The sequence below is a fragment of the Trachypithecus francoisi genome, unplaced genomic scaffold (assembly GCF_009764315.1).
Source record: "Trachypithecus francoisi isolate TF-2019V2 unplaced genomic scaffold, Tfra_2.0 Lachesis_group9, whole genome shotgun sequence".
Lineage (NCBI taxonomy): Eukaryota > Metazoa > Chordata > Mammalia > Primates > Cercopithecidae > Trachypithecus > Trachypithecus francoisi.
The window spans coordinates 48,587,444-48,607,661 of NW_022681474.1; the positions used below are offsets into that span (position 1 = coordinate 48,587,444).

The 20,218-nt window shown below is 36.3% G+C and overlaps 1 protein-coding gene across 10 annotated transcripts in view; it reads left to right on the top strand.

Annotated features, from left to right (window-relative positions):
• Positions 1-20,218, top strand: part of CCSER2 (coiled-coil serine rich protein 2) — a 190,956-nt gene that overhangs the window by 110,428 nt on the left and 60,310 nt on the right. For all 10 annotated transcript variants that reach the window (XM_033209862.1, XM_033209858.1, XM_033209859.1 and 7 more), the window contains one exon: positions 11,241-11,436. In XM_033209862.1, coding sequence (XP_033065753.1) covers positions 11,241-11,436 — 196 coding nt within the window. The remainder of the gene's footprint in view (positions 1-11,240; positions 11,437-20,218) is intronic.

The window sequence follows — 20,218 nt, forward strand, 5'->3', positions numbered from 1 at the left end:
CTAGATCCTTGAGGAATCGCCGTACTGTTTTCCATAATGGTTGAACTAGTTTACAATCCCACCAACAGTGTAAAAGTGTTCCTATTTCTCCACATCCTCTCCAGCACCTGTTGTTTCCTGACTTTTTAATGATTGCCATTCTAACTGGTGTGAGATGGTATCTCATTGTGGTTTTGATTTGCATTTCTCTGATGGCGAGTGATGATGAGCATTTTTTCATGTGTCTGTTGGCTGTATGAATGTCTTCTTTTGAGAAATGTCTGTTCATATCCTTTGCCCACTTTTTGATGGGGTTGTTTGTTTTTTTCTTGTAAATTTGTTTGAGTTCTTTGTAGGTTCTGGATATTAGCCCTTTGTCAGATGAGTAGATTGCAAAAATTTTTTACCATTCTGTGGGTTGCCTGTTCACTCTGATGGTAGTTTCTTTTGCTGTGCAGAAGCTCTTTAGTTTCATTAGATCCCATTTGTCAATTTTTGCTTTTGTTGCCGTTGCTTTTGGTGTTTTAGACATGAAGTCCTTGCCCATGCCTATGTCCTGCATGGTTTTACCTAGGTTTTCTTCTAGGGTTTTTATGGTACTAGGTCTAACATTTAAGTCTCTAATCCATCTTGAATTAATTTTCATATAAGGAGTAAGGAAAGGATCCAGTTTCAGCTTTCTACTTATGGCTAGCCAATTTTCCCAGCACCATTTATTAAATAGGGAATCCTTTCCCCATTTCTTGTTTTTGTCAGGTTTGTCAAAGATCCAATGGCTGTGGATGTGTGGTATTATTTCTGAGGACTCTGTTCTATTCCATTGGTCTATATCTCTGTTTTGGTACCAGTACCATGCTGTTTTGGTTACTGTAGCCTTGTAGTATAGTTTGAAGTCAGGTAGCGTGATGCCTCCAGCTTTGTTCTTTTTGCTTAGGATTGTCTTGACAATGCAGGCTCTTTTTTGGTTCCATATGAACATTTTTACACCAAAGATTCTTATTTTCCAGTCACCCTCTTCAGTGAAACTCCTCTTCACTGGTTCCTACCTGGAGCTTACAAAAAGGCTTGGCCCTTGGCCCACTTTCCTTCTTTGTTATAAGCTTTACTGCAGTCCTGAGTGGCTGCAGTGTTCATGTACAAGTCATTTAACCCTCTGTTTGCTTAGTCCTGTAGACAGTGGTCTCCAACCTTTTTGGCACCAAGGACCAGTCTCCTGGAAGACAGATTTTCCACAGGCCGCAGGTGGGAGGTTGGGGGATAGTTTTGGGATTGGGATGAAACTCTTCCACCTCAAATCAGCAGGCATTAGTTAGATTCTCATAAAGGATGTTCAACCTAGATCCCTTGCATGCGCAGCTCACAAGAGGGTTCGTGCTCCCATGAGAATCTAACGCTGCAGCTGATATGACAAGAGGTGGAGCTCCTGTCAGATAAGCAGTAATGCTTGCATGCCTGCCCTCTGCTCCCCTCCTGCTGTGCGGCCTAGTTCTTAACAGACCGCAGACTGGTACTGGTCCCTGACTAGGGGTTTGGGGACCCCAGCTGTGGGATTTGCTGTATACAAGATACGTTATCTGCAAATAGTTTTTACCTTTTCCTTTCCATTTTGGATAAATTTCTTTTTATCTTTTGCATAATTGCTATGGTTACAACCTCTGTTGAGTAGAAGTGGTGAAAGCCAATAGGTGTGTCTTGTTTCTGATATTAGAGGGAAAATAAATATTTTAAATATTTTACTGTTAATGTGATGTCAGCTGTGGATTTTAAAAGAGACTTTCTATCAGTTTGAAGTTCCCTTCCATTCAATGATAATTGAGTGTTTTTATTATGAAAGAGTGTTGGATTTTGTCAGTTACTTTTTCTGTGTCTATGGAGATAATCTTTTTTTTCCACTTTCATTCTACTAATGTGGAGTAATACATTGACTTTTTCAGATATTGAACTAACCTTGCATTTCTTGGCAAAAGTCCACTTGGTCATGGTATATAATTCTTTGGTATGTTGTGTGTTGTGCTGGTATGTTGGTATGTTATGTGACTCAGTTTGCTAGTATTTTGTTGAAGATTTTTTTGTGTGTGTGTGTATATGTATTCTTAAAAAATATTGGTCTGTAGTTTTGTTTTTCTTCTTGAGATATCCTTGTCTTGTTTTGATATCAGGACCACACAGATTGAATTGGGAAGTATTCCTTTCACTTCTACTTTTGGGAAGAGTTTGTGAAGGATTTTTGTGAATTCTTCTTTGAATGTTTTGTAGTATTGACCAGTGAAGTTATTTGGGCATGGGCTTTTCTTTGTGGCAGTTTTTTTTTATTGCTAATTTAATTTTTATAGATATTCTGTAGATATCTTTTTGGTCTTGTTGGTTTATAATGTTGCTTAAATCTTCTACTTTCTCATATATCTCTAATTGTTCTGTCCATTATTGAAAGTGAGGTGTTCAAGTCTCCAACTTCACTTTATCTTGTAGGGAAGGTGTGTTAGCAATAAATTCTCTGTTTTTATTTATCTGGGAATATCTTAATTTCTCTTTTATTTTGAAGGATAGTTTTGCCAAATGTAGACTTCTCGGTTGGCAGTGTTCCTTGTAATATTTCAACCCCCATGCTTTCTGATGAGAAATCAGCTGTTAATGTTATTGGTCTTCCATGTGATGAGTGTCGTCGTCGTCCCCGTCCCCCCACGCCCCCCCCGCCACCAGCTTTTTTTTCTGCATTAAGGATTTTCACTTTTTCTTTGGCTTTCAACAGTTAAATTGTAATGAACCCCTCTTTTAGTTTATCATAGCTGTAGTTTGTTGAGCCTCCTAGATATGCAGATTAAAGTTTTTCATCAAATTTGGGACATGTTTGGTCATTAGTTACATTCTTTCTGCCCCTCCCCACTTCACTGTGGCCACTTAACTAAGGGAATGTATGAGCATCATTCCTTGCTTGTCACAAAAAATTTGAAAAAATCAATACAAATAATGTGAAAACTACTTAAATCAGATTTCTCCCTGGCCAGAATTTGTTGTTGTGTTTTTTTGTGGTTGTTTACTGACTTTTCTAGACAGATTCTGTAAAAAGTCTGTATTTAAAAAAAAATTTGAAGTCTTTGCTTGGTTTGATTAGTGGTCAGCTAATGGTTGGATGGAGATTTCATTGAATGCCTTGAACTAATAAGTCTCCCACCCTCCATCAGGGCGCTCTGTGTGTTTGCTTAGGCACACCTGCAGTTCCTGTAAGTTGCAGCTTAGGCACACCTGCAGTCCCTGGAAGTAGTTTGCAGCTCTGCCTTGGCCTTCACTTCCTGCTTGTTCAGTTTCAAAGTCAGCCTAAGGTGAAAGATTAGGGAATTCTCTGGTATTTCCTTGGCATGTACATCTACAGCCTATACATGTATATGTTCTTCTCTATTCCCAAGACTATATTGGAGCATTTCAAAGCCTCTTGTGGACATTTCTTTCCTCAGGTTTTCCTTTTATGATTTTTGGTCAGCTTCTTGTTTGTCCCAATTGATATTGCCATTTCAGGCAGCTGAGATTTTAAGCAGTGCACTAGGGATAAGGGAATTAATGAACAAGCTTTGAATCAGCTCAAACCAACTCCTGAGAATGGGCTTTTTCTAGGGAGCTGCCAGAGAGATCAGATCATAGCAGTTCTTTGGGAGTGGTGCTTTTTGGAGAGTTCTAAACCCATTTTGTCCCTCAATCTCTAGTGATTGCTGGATTTCACAGCTGCCATGCTTGTTGGAATGCTTTTGGTTCTCAAGCTACCACAAAGGTAAGGAGATGGGCGTGGCTATTGGATAAATTAAAATGCCACAGAGCTTGCTGTTTCTCTGAGATTCAGCAGTTTTTATTGATTAAATGCTCCTTAGTTGTCGTAAGCATTTGGCTGATTTCTAGAGTTCTGAAAAAGTTGATTTTGATAAATTTGCCAGTGTTCTTAGTGCTTTAATGGAGGAATGGAGTTTTAGAAATCTCTGTCATTCTGGCAGTGTTTCTCTTCATTTGTCATGCTTTATTTTTCTTTCGTTCTTTTTTTTTAAACTAATAGATTTTATATTTTTAGAGCAGCTTTGGGTTTACAGAAAAATTGAGCAAAAATAGAGTTCTCATATGCTTTCTCACTTTCCGTTAGATACAGTTTCTCCTATGATTAACATCTTGCTTGATTGTATTATAATTGATGAGTCAATATTGATATTTTATTATTTACTAAAATTCATAGTTTATATTAGGGTTCACTCTGTTTTGTATATCCTATGGGCCTTGACAAATGTATAATGCCATACCATTTCAGTATCATATAGTGAAGTATAGTTTCACTACCCTTCAGATTCTGTGTGCTCCACTTACTCATCCCTCCCTTCTTTTGCTGAACTTCTGGTAAATACTGATTTTTTTGCTGTTTCTACAATTTTGCCTTTTACAGAATGTCAGAGAGCTGTAATCAGATAGTAGATAGTCTTTTCAGATTGACTTCTTTCTTTCTTTTTTTTTTTTTTTGAGACGGAGTCTCGCTCTGTTGCCCGGGCTGGCGTGCAGTGGCTGGATCTCAGCTCACTGCAAGCTCCGCCTCCCGGGTTTATGCCATTCTCCTGCCTCAGCCTCCCGAGGAGCTGGGACTACAGGCGCCCGCCACCTCGCCCGGCTAGATTTTTGTATTTTTTAGTAGAGACGGGGTTTCACTGGGTTAGCCAGGATGGTCTCGATCTCCTGACCTTGTGATCCGCCCGTCTCGGCCTCCCAAAGTGCTGGGATTACAGGCTTGAGCCACCGCGCCCGATCCAGATTGACTTCTTTCACTTACCAAAATGCATGTAAAGTTCCTCTACATATTTTTGTGACTTGATATCTCATTAAAAACAAAAACAAAAACAAAAAAATGGGCCAGGTGCAGTGGCTCATGTCTGCAGTCACAACACTTTGAGAGGCCAAGGCTGGAGGATAGCCTGCACTCAGGAGTTCAGAAAAAGCCTGGGCACATATTGAGTCCTCGTCTTGACAAAAAAATCAAAAAAATTAGCTGGATGTGGTGGCACGTCTCTATAGTCCCGTGTACTCGGGAGGCTGAGGTAGGGGGATCACTTGAACCCAGGAGGTTGAGGCTGCAGTGAGCTGAGATCACCCCACTCTCCAGCCTGGACAACAGAGAGAGACTCTGTCTCAAAAAACATTAATGAATAATATTTCATTGTATGGCTGTACTACAGTTTGTTTATTCATTTACTTACTGAAAAACATCTTGGTTGCTTCCAAGTTTTAACAATTATTAATACAACTGCTATAAACATTTATATACAGATTTTTGCATGGGCATACATTTTTCACATCATTTTGGTAAATATCAAGGAGCACTATTGCTGGGTCATATGGGAAGCATATGTTTAATTTGGTAAGAAACTGCCAAACTGTCTTCCAAAGTTGCTTTATCCTTTTGCATTTCCACCAGCAATGAATGAGAGCTTCTGTTGCTGCTCCATATCCTCATCAGCATTTGGTTCTATGCTTTGAACATTAACTATTAGGTATGTGGTGGTATTTCAGTGTTGTTTTAATTTGCAGTTCCCTAGTGATAAATGATACTGAACATTTTCTGACATGCTTATTTGCCATCTGTGTATCTTCTTTGGTGATATGTCTGTTCAGATCTTTGCTCATTTTTATTTTTTTATAATTTCAACTTTTACTTTAGATTCAGTTGCTATATGTGCAGGTTTGTGTCACATATACATGGATATATTGTGTGATACTGAGGTTTGGGATACAGATGATCCCATCACCCAGGTAGTGAGCATAGTACCCAACAATTTTTCAGCCCTTGCTCTTCTTTCCCTCCCCTGTCTAGTAGTCCCCAGTGTCTATGTTACCATTGTTAGGTCTATGAGTACAGTGTTTAGCTCCCATTTATAAGTGGGAACTTGTGGTATTTGGTTTTCTCGTCCAGCATTAATTCACTTAGAATAATGGCCTCTAGCTATTTGCCCATTTTAAAATTGGGTTATTTATTCTCTTGTTGAGTTTTAAGAGTTCTTTGTGTATTTTGGATACCAATCCTTTATCAGATACATGTTTTGCAAATAATTTCTTCCAGTCTGTGACTTATTCTCTTGATAGTACTTTTTGCAGGACAGATTTTCAAAAAGTTTTAACATTTCCAGCATCTGTATTTTCTTTCTTGGGTTGCACTTTTCATATTATATCCAAAAGACTCATTGCCAAATCCAAGGTCACCTAGATTTTCTCCCTTTTCATATTATAGGAATTTTATAGTTTCGCATTTTGCATTTAGGTCTTTGATCCATTTTGACTTAATTTTTGTGAAAGATTTAATGTCATTCTTTTTGTTTGTGGATGTCCAGTTGTTCTAGTCTCATTTGTTGAAAAGACTATCTTTTATACTCTGTGTTGAATTGTCTTTGCTCCTTTGTCAAAGATCAATTGACTATATATATGTGGGTCTATTTCTGAGCTGTCTGTTGTATTCAGTTGATATGTCAGTTCTTTTGCCAATACCACACATGCCATTTTGATGACTGTAGCTTTGTATAGTAAGTCTTGAAGTTGAGTAGTGTTAGTCCTTCGACTTTCTTCTTCTTCAATATTGTTTTGGATGTTTTGGGTCTTTAGCCTGTTCTAATAAAAAATTTAGAATCACCTTGCCAATATCCTCAAAATAACTTGCTGAAATTTTGATTGGAATTGTGTTATAATATTACCACAAACATAAAAATCCGTACATTTAACTTTTAGTATAAAGTTTTTATTAATGGTCACGAAACACTAATGATTTTATGAAAACAAAACTGTGACTCAGGTTACATAAGAAATGAAGAAGAAAAGTCTCCCCACCCCACACACGTGCACACACGTACACACACACACAGATACAAACGTCTGCACTTGCTAGTCTCACCTATGAATCACGAACTTTTAGATTAGCACAAAATCACACATCTTAGTAATCAAGAAGTTCTGTTGGGAGTGGGAAGAATAAAGTTATTTGTAAGTGTATGGGTGTAGCCATAGAATTTGGAGAAATTCCTTTAAAACTGCAGTAAATAATTATGCAACAATGATTTTTATGCTTGTGGGTTTAATATCAGGTTCTGGAACTGTATGTGAATTCAGTTTAAGTGGGTAAAGAAGGTTATCTCTTCAAGATTCTTTTCTCTAGTTTACATCTTCTTTTTTTTAATCTTATTGATTTTATTGGCAGCACTTAAAGAACAAGGTTAAATAATATTGGAGACAGTGAACTTTCATTTCTCATGCCTTTGAAACCACTGGACTAATTTTTGCCTTTGCCCATATCTCTAATGGTTCATTTCTTCATATTTACCTGCCTGTCTGGGCTCTGATCGGCCACGTAAGATCTCACTTCATTAACACATGGCTACTAGCATTCTAGTGTGTTCATGCCACAGCAGATTTGCACTCTTCGTGTTGCTTTCACTACCAGAGTTTTCTGTTAGAAATTCATGAATGTTAAAATTTATACAGAAGTACAAATTTATAAACTTAATGTGGGGAATTATGGCCAGTAATTCCCCCTTCATCTCTTATTTTTTATCACCCTTCTTACACATTTGGCCCTGGATTTGTGTCTTTAGTCTTAGAAAGTGATTTTACCTCCCATTCTAAGATTTATTTTTTTATGTGGAAACTGCATCATCTTCTCAGTATCTGAAATCTCAAATTCTGAGATTAAAATCTTCATTATCTTTCTGTCCTGTGTTCCCACTACCTCCTATCTTCATAGTCTCCTTTTATTTTCTGAAAATAATCCCTGTTATATATTTGTTTTCTGTTCCATCTTTGCCTCTTTCTGTCCCTAAGATTTCTCTGTTATATTCATTTTTTCCCTAGAAAACTTCATTTATTTCTCCCAGTGGGATTTTATGTCACTTTTAACTTATTGTCAGATGGTTTAGCAACAAATACATAGATGCAAAGCAAATGTGTCAGTATTTTAACAGTTGGTAAATATAGGTGAAGGGTATGTTTTTGTTCATTGTAGTATTCTTTTGATACTTCTATTTGAAGAAATGTCTCAAGATAAAGAGGTTGAAAACTATTAATAATATGATAGTAAGTCATTTTTATTTAATATTTACTATAATATATTAGTCCAAGCACATATATTAACATATATTACCTCATTTAAGTCTTATACTAACCTAAGGAGACAAGTATTGTTATTATGCCCATTTTATAGTTTAGGAAATGAAGAATAGAGGGATTTGGTAACTTGCCCTGTGTGTTGTGTAGCTAGTAAGTAGCAGCTGAATTTGGACTCAAATGATCTATGCAGATAATATTAAAATGAATAAGATACAGCTCTGTTTTCAAAGGACTTACAATCCAATTACAGTTGAAAAGTATATAGGTTTTTTTAGTTGATGCTGTGAAACAAATTAAGGATCATAAAATGATAGTTTTACCTAGTTGAGGGGATCAGGAAGGGCTTCTGAAGAAAGTAGCATTTCAGTACTAGGAAAAAATAACAGGATTAATTTTGAATCTCATGGTGGAGGTGTTTGAAATGGAACCTAAGGCATACAAACTTTGTTCAATGAGCGGTAGAGAACACTGAGAGTTAACGAAACTATGGCCCAAAGATAATAAATATTTTCAATAGCTAATTACTGTCAGATATGATTTAAACTTAAATCTGAGGTGAGAGCTGGCTATTGTGGCTTTTCTAGATGTCAGTTCTTGGTGTCAGTGAACAAGACTACTTTACTCTTCCGTAAAACATTTTAAATTTTTTAATTCCATGCATTTGGATCACATTTATGTCAATATATGTCCATATTCCATACCTGATTCTCATGGTGCAGCCTGCAGACCAGTCTCCTTCAGTATATTCCCTTTCTAATCTCTCACTTGGCAAAATAAGAAGTACCTTTTAATTTTATTATTAACTATTCAGATTATAATTCTAAAGCAGTGCTTTTGTCATGTGACAGCTACAGAATTTTAGAATCTTGGAGATATAAGCTTTAAAAAAAATTCTAGTGGTTAAAATATGCGGTCCTTACACATTCAGTGCAAAAAAACAAAAACAAAAACAAACCTAAAAAACCGAAAACTCAGATGCAAAGGAAAAGAGTACACAGTTCATTCCATCATGGAGTTTATAAGTTGGCCTGAATTGCAAACAAAGTATGCTGTAATAAATACTATAATGGGACACAGTACAGGTCTCTATAAAACCACCTATGGAAGTGCCAAGTCCTGCCTTAGGGGATTTAAGGAAGTGTTCTCTGAAGTAGTGTCAGCTAATTTAAGATGAAGAGGAATTATCTAGATCAAGTGTGCACAGTGGAGGGCAGAATGGAGAGACTGGTAAGGACTACTCAGAGGCTGTGGGTTTAGAGGTGAGATTGTAGCATGCTTTGGGAATCTCAGGTAATTAGGTAGGAATTAAGAAGTCACTCTGAGGGAGGCAGGTGTGATGAGGGAAGAAGTTGAAGAATAAATAGGATCCAGGCTGTCTGTGGCATCGTAAGATCAACAGTTTGAAAATTTCAAAAAATCTTTTTCTTGGGTTAAAAGAAAGTCAGGCCTGAAGTACTTAATGAGAAGTAGTTTCAGAGAAAAATAATCTTGTAAAACTCTACCTCATACTGAATATTTGAGAATTCAGAGATTTGGGAATATTTGTTAAAAGCTAGAAGATTTGGTAGAAACCATGTTTCTGTATTTCCAATGTGGTTGAAATTTAATGCATTGGAATTTTTGCACATTTAATGCATTATGAATTTAACTTTAATCTTCATTTTAAAATAGCCATTATATTGGAGATAATATTTTTTCAATGTCTTATATATTGAAATTTTGCTAGAAGTTCAAGACAAGTCCGAGCAACCCCTGTCTCTACTTACTGTGTGTGTGTGTGTGTGTGTGTGTGTGTGTGTGTGTATATATATATTTGCGATACAGCAAGTGCGATTTCACATATATTAGAAGTTCTCGGCTGGGCATGGTGGCTCACGCCTGTAATCCCAGCACTTTGGCCGGCCAAAGCAGGTGGATCACCTGAGATCAGGAGTTCAAGACCAGCCTTGTTAACATGGTGAAACCCCGTCTCTACAAAAATACAAAAATTAGTCAGGCATGATGGCAGGTGCCTATAATCCCAGCTACTTAGGAGGTTGAGGCAGGAGAATTGCTTGAACTCTGGAGGCAGAGGTTGCAATGAGCCAAGATTGTACCCTTGCACTCCAGCCTGGGTGACTGAGCGAGACTCCATCTCAAAAAAAAAAAAAAGTTCTTGTCACAATTTAAGAACCAACTGGAATTAAGGTAGCAATTTTCTATTGCTGTAACTATGACTTCTGGTTAAAATACTTTGGTTAAAATATTTTGCTCTTTACTCCCATAAAACACATTACTTTTTTTTTCCTTATTCGGCATGTATGTTATTGTATGAAACTGAAGGGAAATGTAAAAAATTTTAGAGTAGATTTTTTTTTTTTTTTTGAGACAGAATCTAGCTCTGTCGCCCAGGCTGGAGTGTAGTGGTGCGATCTCGGCTCACTGCAACCCCCGCCTCCTGGGTTCAAGGCATTCTTCTGCATTAGCCTCCCAGGTAACTAGGATTACAGGCACGTGCCACCACGCTTGGCTAATTTTTTGTATTTTTAGTAGGGATGAGGTTTTACCGAGAGTAGATTTTTTTAGTGCACTGTAAGATTAGGAAATATGCTATATATATAAAACTTTTACAAAAGCTTAAATAACCTTTATTGGAAAACATGCTTTATTGGTAATATAAAAAGAAGAAATTCGTCTTAACTGCCTGTTGGGACTTTCAAGAAATTCGTCTTAACTGCCTGTTGGGACTTTCAAGAAATTAAGAGTTAATGTTGGTAGCATCGTTATGGGGCTAAAAAAGGTGTGCAATTTAAGAGGTTAAACAAAGTTAAAAACTGATGAACAACAGTCATTGCAGAAAAGAAAGAATAAGTTTAATTTTTTCAGATAAAGTCTTTCCAGAGGATTTTGTTTCTATCCCAGTTCCTGAAGAAGGTTTATTCTTCCAGTATGTAAAATACACAAAGGATGGGGGATACAGAAGATAATTGTTTTAATAAACTAGAGCTGATTGCACCTTTTGTGGAAACACATCAGTGACTGGGGTGGGTGCAAGTCAGAGGCTTGGTGATGGTGATAAGTGATTTGTAATAATCACTGCAATAATGTCATTATCCGTATTTCTTTCTGAAATTGTATTGTGTATCTTTTTTCTCCACCTTCTTCCCTTCCAGAGGCTCTCCCTATAGGGAATCTCCTTTGGGTCATTTTGAAAGCTATGGAGGAATGCCCTTTTTCCAGGCTCAGAAGATGTTTGTTGATGTACCAGAAAATACAGTGATACTGGATGAGATGACCCTTCGGCACATGGTTCAGGATTGCACTGCTGTAAAAACTCAGTTACTAAAACTGAAACGTCTCCTGCATCAGGTGAGTACATAATGAACATTTCCAGCTCTGATATTTTGAATTGCAAAATGGATTGACTTTAGTTTTTTTTAAAAAAATAGTTACTTGGGTTTCTAATTTTTTTTAGATTTCTGTAGAATAATGCTTGTAAATAGTATATAATAGAAAGTTTCGTGGAAAAAAACCTGTAGGATATTGCATGAGGGTCTCATTACACAGTCCCTGGTATTCACGAGTTGTGTGATATTTGGTAAGGCAATCTCTGCTTCTGTTTCTTTATTTTCATAATAACTACATTGTAAGATTGTTGAGAGAATTAGAAATAGTAGTTGTAAATTGGCTAATCCAATGCCTGAAACAGAGTAGTTATTCAGTATTCAGTGGCTGCTACTATGATTTGAACTAAGTGACAAATAAGAAACAACAATTTTTGCTTTACATAATGGTAGTCATATAATTCAGTTTTTGTTTGGGATCTTCAAGTTTAATCTTCTCCTTTTTTTTTTTTTTTTTTTGAGGAAATCTAGACTCATAGCAGTACTGTCACTTGGTCACTTGTCCAAAGTTCACTTGTCCAAAGTCACAGGATAACTTGATGTCGGATCCTGCATCTGATTCAGTAGCATTTAGTTTGTTTAAGCATTTAGCACTTACAGACAAGGTCAGATGCATAGCAGAAAATCAAGGAATAAAATACTAATTTTAAGTCATAGATACTTTCCATTTGGTTTTAAATCTGTATTTGTACTTTGTACAATAGCCAACTTTAGCTTAAAACTACAGTTAAGAAAGAATAGCCTGACTTCTCTCTGCTACTCAGTTTGCTTTGTGTCTTAGAATTCCTGGTGGCCATCAAAACAAAACATGCGGTATATGGACATGAAAGGCTAGTTGAAGTGAAATTTGGCTCCTGTGTTACAAATGATGGTTAATGTAAATATTCTGTTAAAGTCAGGTAAATTGTTTTCTGTTACTCAGGGATTTTCTATACTACTCTCCATTCTTGTGGATATTTGACTACTGTTTTGAAAAGAAACTTTTCTGTACTAAAGAACAAAAGAGTAGAGAATCCTTTTTGGATATGGGATTGTTCAACTTCTCTTGAGGCAGAAGTAAATTATATGATTGAATTATCCAGACATTGAGCTTACAGCCTAGTTTAACTGTAACTAGAAAATAGGCATTGGTATATAGTGTTTTTCTGCTGACTGGTCTGGGGAGATGATTTTTTGGTTAGGAGTTTTAGTGTCAAAGGGAAGAGGTGGTAGGGAATGGTGGGAAATAGGTAAAATATGTCAAATATCCACTGTGAGCCAGTCATTGTACTAGCTATACCACGTACCATCTTTTGTGTTTGGGTGTTTTGTCCTGAATCATGAAGCAGGAATAAATATCTAAATATCAGCTAATAAGACCAGGCCACCTCTAATAATGAAAGAAGTAGCATAATTCAGGTAGTAGTAGGTGAATTGGTAACCAATGATTGGTACCATAAAAATATAAAAGTGTTTTTTGAGGTTCTTTGTGTAAAGTTGTAAATGGTTCTTTTCTGTCATTATGGCCTCTGAAATCTTAGGTACTATGCACAGATAAAATTGACCCTATTTTTTGTTATGTGATGACAACAAAATTATGAGAAGAAAATTGTAAAATCTTTTTAGGTCATCTTTAAAGTTTCCCAAATGCTAATGGAAGTTTAAAGATGACTGAGTTTAAAATTTCATGTCATTGCCTCTTTAAATTTGTTTCTAATGTGACTGAATTAAAAAAAAATGTGATATGTATATATACTTCTCAAAAAAATTTCATACACTATTTAAAGGCTTAATGAAAAAACAGTATGTCTGGCCCCCTCCCCACCTCAGTCAACCTGTTCTCATCTGAACAGGTTACTGTCCAAAGCTTCTCTAGAGCTGTCATGCAGGGACTTACTTTTTCCATAATCTGGGACTGGGTCCATTCTTTCTATAACCATGTCTTCTTTCTTCCTAGTTTATTCTCTCACTTTGCTGGAATATATCTTTAATTTACTTCCTAAGAGAGGATTAATGAGTGGCATACTGTTTTGGTTACTTCATTACTGAAAATCTCTTTATTCTGGTCTCACATATGATTGATATTAAGTTTCATTGGTGTGAAATAGTTTTGTTGCAATAGAAGAGAGTTTTCCCTTAGAAATTTGAGGGAATTGCTTTTCTAAGATCTTATTTAGCCATTGAATGGTCTACTACATTCTGATCCATTGTACGTTGTGTTTTGCTTGTTTTTATCTCTGGGATATTTTTAATCTTTTATTTCTAGCATTCTGCAGTTTCACAGTGATGTCCTTAGATTTGAGTTTTGTTGTAGTTGGTTGGTTGTTTTCCACTTAATGTTTTGGCAGTTATTAGGCTCTTTGGCAATTAATGTAGTGTGAAATTTTCTTGTTATTTCTATGAGTATTCTCTTTATTTTCTCTGTTATCTTTCTGGAATCTTTAGTAATCAGAAACTAGAATTTCTGAATTGAATCTCCTCACCTTTTTATTTTTTCTTCTACATTTTTCTTTTTCTTTGGGTTTGGTTATGTTTCCTGGTATATTTTCTCGACTTGATATTCCAGCTCTCTATTTTATTTAACTGTTTATCTTGGCAATCATATTTTCAGTTTCCAAGAACTTTCGTGTATGCTGTTCCTTATTCATATCATTCAACTGTTTTTTCAGGAACTATGGTAAGTAGAGAGTTTCTGTTCTGTTTCATTTTGTTGAGAATTCTTTGGTTCCCTGTATTCTTTCTCTTTTTAAATGGTCATTTTGTTCTTTATGCTTATTTTGATTTCTCTTTCTTTTGGAATATTTCTTCAAATTTATAATAATTCTTTGTTGTTTATTCAGGACTTTGTACATGGGCCAGGCTTGTCAACTGGCTGGTTTTACTTTATGCATTCTATGGATATCAGTGGACCCTCAGCATCTACTGAGTGAAGGGTTTTTCCTTCTGGGGTGGTTGTAATTTATCCAAAGAAGAAACCTGATTTTATGTTGGGAATAAAGTAGAAGACTGAGAAAATGTTCGTTTCTTACATAGACTTTGAATTCATTCCCACATTTTTAACCTTAAGGGGTCATAAATGTGTGTTTTTCTCTGTCTGGCAAAATGGGTAATAAAAGAATGAGAAGAAGATAAATTCAGAAGGTTGGACATTCAGTAGGAAAAGTAGTGAGATCTCTTTGGCTTCTCATTGTCCTAAAAAGATGGTGGAGGAAGGTGATGGTGCTACATTAAAAGAAATGTAAAGGACAAGTAGATACGGTGTGAAACTGTGAATTGTATATTGATTTGGACAGATCAGTTATAAAGGACATTTTGGATTAGTTGGGAAAATTTGAATATGGTCTGTATATTATATGAGATGGAAATTTACTAAAATGGAAAGGGGAGATTGTTGACTGAAAAAAGTAGGTTATAAGGCTATATGTACATTATGATCATTTATCTATCTATATTTACATCTGTATGTTTCTCCAGAGGGATATGCTCTAAGGTGTTACTAGTGATGATTCCTGGATGGTGAGAATGTAATTTCTTTTTTGTGTGTTTTTTAAAAATCTATGTTTTCTCAGTTCTAATTCTCCACACATTATTGTTTCTGGGGGAAAAAGGGGGTTTTTTAAAAGGTATGTGCCTTACCAGTGATCAGTTAATTAACTGAATATGTTAAAAATATAGGATGCTCACACTACCTGACTCCAAACTGTACTACAAGGCTACAGTAACCAAAACAGCGTAGTACTGGTACCAAGACAGATATATAAACCAATGGAACAGAACAGAAATAATGCCACACATTTACATTTACACACATTTACAACCATCTGACCTTTGACAAACCTGACAAAAACAAGAAATGGGGAAAGAATTTCCTATTTAATAAATAGAATTGGGAAAACTGGCTAGCCATATGCAGAAAACTGAAACTGGACCCCTTCCTTACACCTTATACAAAAATTAACTCAAGATGGATTAAAGACTTAATTATAAGACCTAAAACCATAAAACTCTAGAAGAAAACTTAGGAAATACCATTCAGAACATAGATGTAGGCAAAGACTTCATGACTAAAACACCAAAAGCAACGGCAGCAAAAGCCAAAATTGACAAATGGGATCCAATTAAAGAGCTTCTGCACAGCAAGAGAAACTACCATCAGTGTGAACAGGCAACCTACAGAAGGGGAGAAAATTTTTGCAATCTATCCATCTGACAAAGGTCTAATATCCAGAATCTATAAGGAATTTAAACAGATTTACAATAAAAAAAATGAAAAAGTGTGCAAAGGATATGAACAGACACTTCTCAAAAGAAGACAATTATGCAGCCAAAAAACATTTGAAAAAAACTTCATCATCACTGGTCATTAGAGAAATGCAAATTAAAACCACAATGAGATACCATCTCACGGCAGTTAAAATGGCGATCATTAAGAAGTCAGGAAACAACAGATGCTGGAGAGGATGTAGAGAAATAGGAACACTTTTACACTGTGGGAGTGTAAATTAGTTTAACCATTGTGGAAGACAGTGTGACGATTCCTCAAGGATCTAGAACCAGAAATACCATTTGACCCAGCAATCCCATTACTGGTTATATACCCAAAGGATTATTAATCATTTTGCTATAAAGACACATGCACACATGTTTATTGCAGCACTGTTCACAATAGCAAAGACTTGGAACCAACCCAAATGCCCATCAATGATAGACTGGATAAAGAAAATGTGGCATATATACACCATGGGATACTATGCAGCCACAAAAAAGGATGAGTTCATGTCCTTTGCAGGGACATGGATGAAGCTGGAAACCATCATTCTTAGCAAGCTGATACAGGAACAGAAAACCAAACATTGCATGTTCTTACTCATAAGTGGGAGTTGAAAAATGAGAACACATGGACACAGGGAAGGGAACATCACACACCAGGGCCTGTCAGTGGTGGGGTGGGTAGGGGAGGATAGCGTTAGGAGAAATATCTAACATAGACGACAGGTCAATAGGTGTAGCAAACCACTATGGCACGTGTATACCAATGTAACAAACCTGCACGTTCTGCACATGTATCCCAGAAGTTAAAGAATAATAATAATAATAGGCCGGGCACGGTGGCTCAAGCCTGTAATCCCAGCACTTTGGGAGGCCGAGACGGGCGGATCACGAGGTCAGGAGATCGAGACCATCCTGGCTAACACGGTGAAACCCCGTCTCTACTAAAAAAAAAAAAAAAACTAGCCGGGCGAGGTGGCGGGTGCCTGTAGTCCCAGCTACTTGGGAGGCTGAGGCAGGAGAATGGCGTAAACCCGGGAGGAGGAGCTTGCAGTGAGCTGAGATCTGGCCACTGCACTCCAGCCTGGGCGACAGAGTGAGACTCCGTCTCAACAAAAAAAATAAATAATAATAATGTAGGATGCTAGAGAAGAGGCAGAAGAGATAGATTTAGAGCAGGTTGTCAAGGACCTTGTGTGCCATAAAGGTAGCTGGGGCATTGTTCTGTTGGTAGTAGTAAGCCAGACAAGTGACTTGGCCAAATTGTTATTTTTTTAAAAAAAATTACTGTAAGGGATTTGTAGAAAATGAATAGCAGAGGGAGTGACTTAAGTCACAATATATAGGAGGCTGTTGCACACAACCAGATTTTAGGCTAAAGTCATTAAATTTATTTGGACATTCTTCTAGGTTATCCGATATACATTATCTCTAGTCTGAAAAGTAGGTGATACTGGCTTCACCCTCATAATTGAAAGGGGTGAGGCTCAGAAAACTAATTAGTGATAAAAGCAGGATTTTTTTTTACCCTAATCTATATGACTCCAAGGCCTATTGCACATAGTCATGTTCTAGAAGATACCTTGAGGGACAGCAGGGAGAAGAGTGTGTGAAGGTAACCTACAACACTATTTCTGTGTTGCCTTAGCCAAACCCAAGCAAAGAAATCTTTGTTTTATTAAACAGTACTGTTTAAGAGTTCACTTGAAAAAAGTTCTCACTGCACACAAAATTTTAAAAATTGTAAACCATTATATTTGGCCTTTGATCTATTTTTTATTTGTGGTTTTACTCAAATTAAGGTTACTTTATAGTTTAAACAACTCTTTTGTGTACCTCATACTACTCATCACAACATCATTATGGGATAAGAAGGACAATAGTAGTAATTCCATTTTAATGGTCAGAAAACTGAGACCGAAATTTGACTGTGTTTTGCAAGGTCACCCAGTTGCGTATTAATGTAGAGTGCATTTTAAACTCAGGTCTTTTGAATTATTTTAGCTTAATACTTCTGTATAGTTTATTGCCTGATTTAGAAGTTTTGAATAAGAATTTTGATCCTGACATGAAGAATGTGGGGACATGATGAAAAAGATAAATTTTTGTGGTATCTTGTCTCTTTAAGTCTCTATACCCTGTTTTAAAAACTTCTTATCAAAGCAATATACATACAGAAAAGGGTATAATTAATAAGTATTTATCTTAATGAATTTTCAGAAACTGAAAATACCTGTATAGCCAGCATCTAGCAAGAAATGAAACATTACCAGAACAGAAGCCTCTGCCCATTCTCATGGTGGCCAGTGGATTTCTGAAAATATAGATGAGTTTGTCTGTATTTGAACTTTGAAATGAAATGAAATAACATAGGATATACTTGTTTTATATCTGGCTTCTTTTGCTTAATATTATATTCATGAGTCATCCATTTTCTGCATCATTCTCATTGCTGTAGAGTATTCCATGGTGTTAATATAGCAGTTTATTTCATTTGTTTTATAATAGATATTTGGACAGGTTTCGTTTTTTGTTGTTTATTATGAACAGTGTTGCTGCTGTATTCTCGTGTCTTTTGGTGAACATATGTATGCATTTTTATTGTATTTATAATATATTATATACAATATAATTAAATACAATATAATGTATTTTATTGTATTTCTATTTTATTGTATTTATTGTATATATAAGTGGGATTGCTGGGTTAGTTATAAGTTAGGTAAATATTCAGCTTTAGTAGATACTACAAAGATTTTCTAAAGTAGTTATACCCACCCACTCTTTCCCCATTTCATTTCTTTTCGTTATTTTTTGTTTGCTCTATTATCACATTCCGCATCTGTTTTGACCTTGCAATAAGAAATGAAGAATTTAAGATGGAGTAATGGAAAGGCGTGCTGATACTTCTTCCTAACATTTTATTTACATTGCAAAATATTTGATTCCTATGATTTATGTTATGTCTACTTCAGGATGCTTGTTTGGGGGATAAAAATAAAGGAGTGTATAATAGTGTTTTATGAACTGTCACATATGATATATAAATGTTTAGTTTCATTCTTCCCTCCCCTCCAACGTTGAGAATAAAACCAATAATTTTTCCCTCACATAATTCTCTGATTCACTGTGTGTGGGGGCAGTGCGGGTAGTGGCAGTGGTAGGTGATGGAATATTAGAAGTGGCATCATCCTAAGTGGGGTTTGCCAAGAGCTAAGAGGCTACTGAATGATTGCCACGTGGTAACAAAGAACCAAAGAAGAGCCAGAGCGGCCGGGCGCGGTGGCTCAAGCCTGTAATCCCAGCACTTTGGGAGGCCGAGACGGGCGGATCACGAGGTCAGGAGATCGAGACCATCCTGGCTAACATGGTGAAACCCCGTCTCTACTAAAAATACAAAAAACTAGCCGGGCGAGGTGGCGGGTGCCTGTAGTCCCAGCTACTCAGGAGGCTGAGGCAGGAGAATGGCGTGAACCCGGGAGGCGGAGCTTGCAGTGAGCTGAGATCCGGCCACTGCACTCCTGGGCGGCAAAGCGAGACTCTGTCTCAAAAAAAAAAAAAAAAAAAAAAAAAAAGAAGAGCCAGAGCATGCATGTTTCCCTATCCCCGTATTTTTCTCATTACTCCAAGAAAAAAGGAGTTTATGAAATATTCATAATAAGAATATATGCAACATAAGGGTTCAGTTTAACTTAGAATGTGAAGGAACTTGTACTCTTGACCACCCAGATTAAGAAATAAGACATTAATAAGCTCCCTTTATGCTCCTTCCTGATTGCAGTACCTTTCCTTTTCAGAACCTAGAGTTTTCCCTCTCATTTGTACCATCTGTGTTTGTATTTCCATGAATATAAGGTTTGCCTCTTTTTGAACTTTATATAAATGGAATTGTAATTTGAGTATTCCCCTAAGACTTCTTTCATTCAACATTTTTTGAAGGTTCATTCATGTTTGGCTCTACTTCATTAGTTTTCATTTCTCTATTGGTGCTCCAATCTATGAACAAACCGTAATGTCTTTGTCTGTTTTACTCTTAATGTCCATTTTGTTTGTTTCCAGTTTTTTTTTTTTTTTTTTTTTTTTTTTTTTTGACGCTGACAAATGATATTCCTCTGAACATTTTCCTGGTACAACCATGAGAAAGTTCCTCTGGAGTATCTAATCAGAATTGGAATTTCTGAGTCCTGAAGCATGGAAGTATTTTACTCTAGAAAATCCAAACTGTTTTCCAAAGTAGTTCAATCTTTTTTACTCCCCTCAAATAGTAGATACTGTTTTTCATTGTTTCACATGTATGCAAACTTGATATTACCCAACTTATGAATTTTTGTCATGTGGATAGAATATAGTGACATTTAATTGTGGTTTTAATTTGCATTTCCCTGACTGCTAATAAAGTTGAACCTTTTTGTATGTTTATGGAATGTTTGTTGCCTTATCGTGTCTTTTGTGTGTATGAGAGAGAGATTTTTGTATATTTTAGATGCAAGTACTTTGTT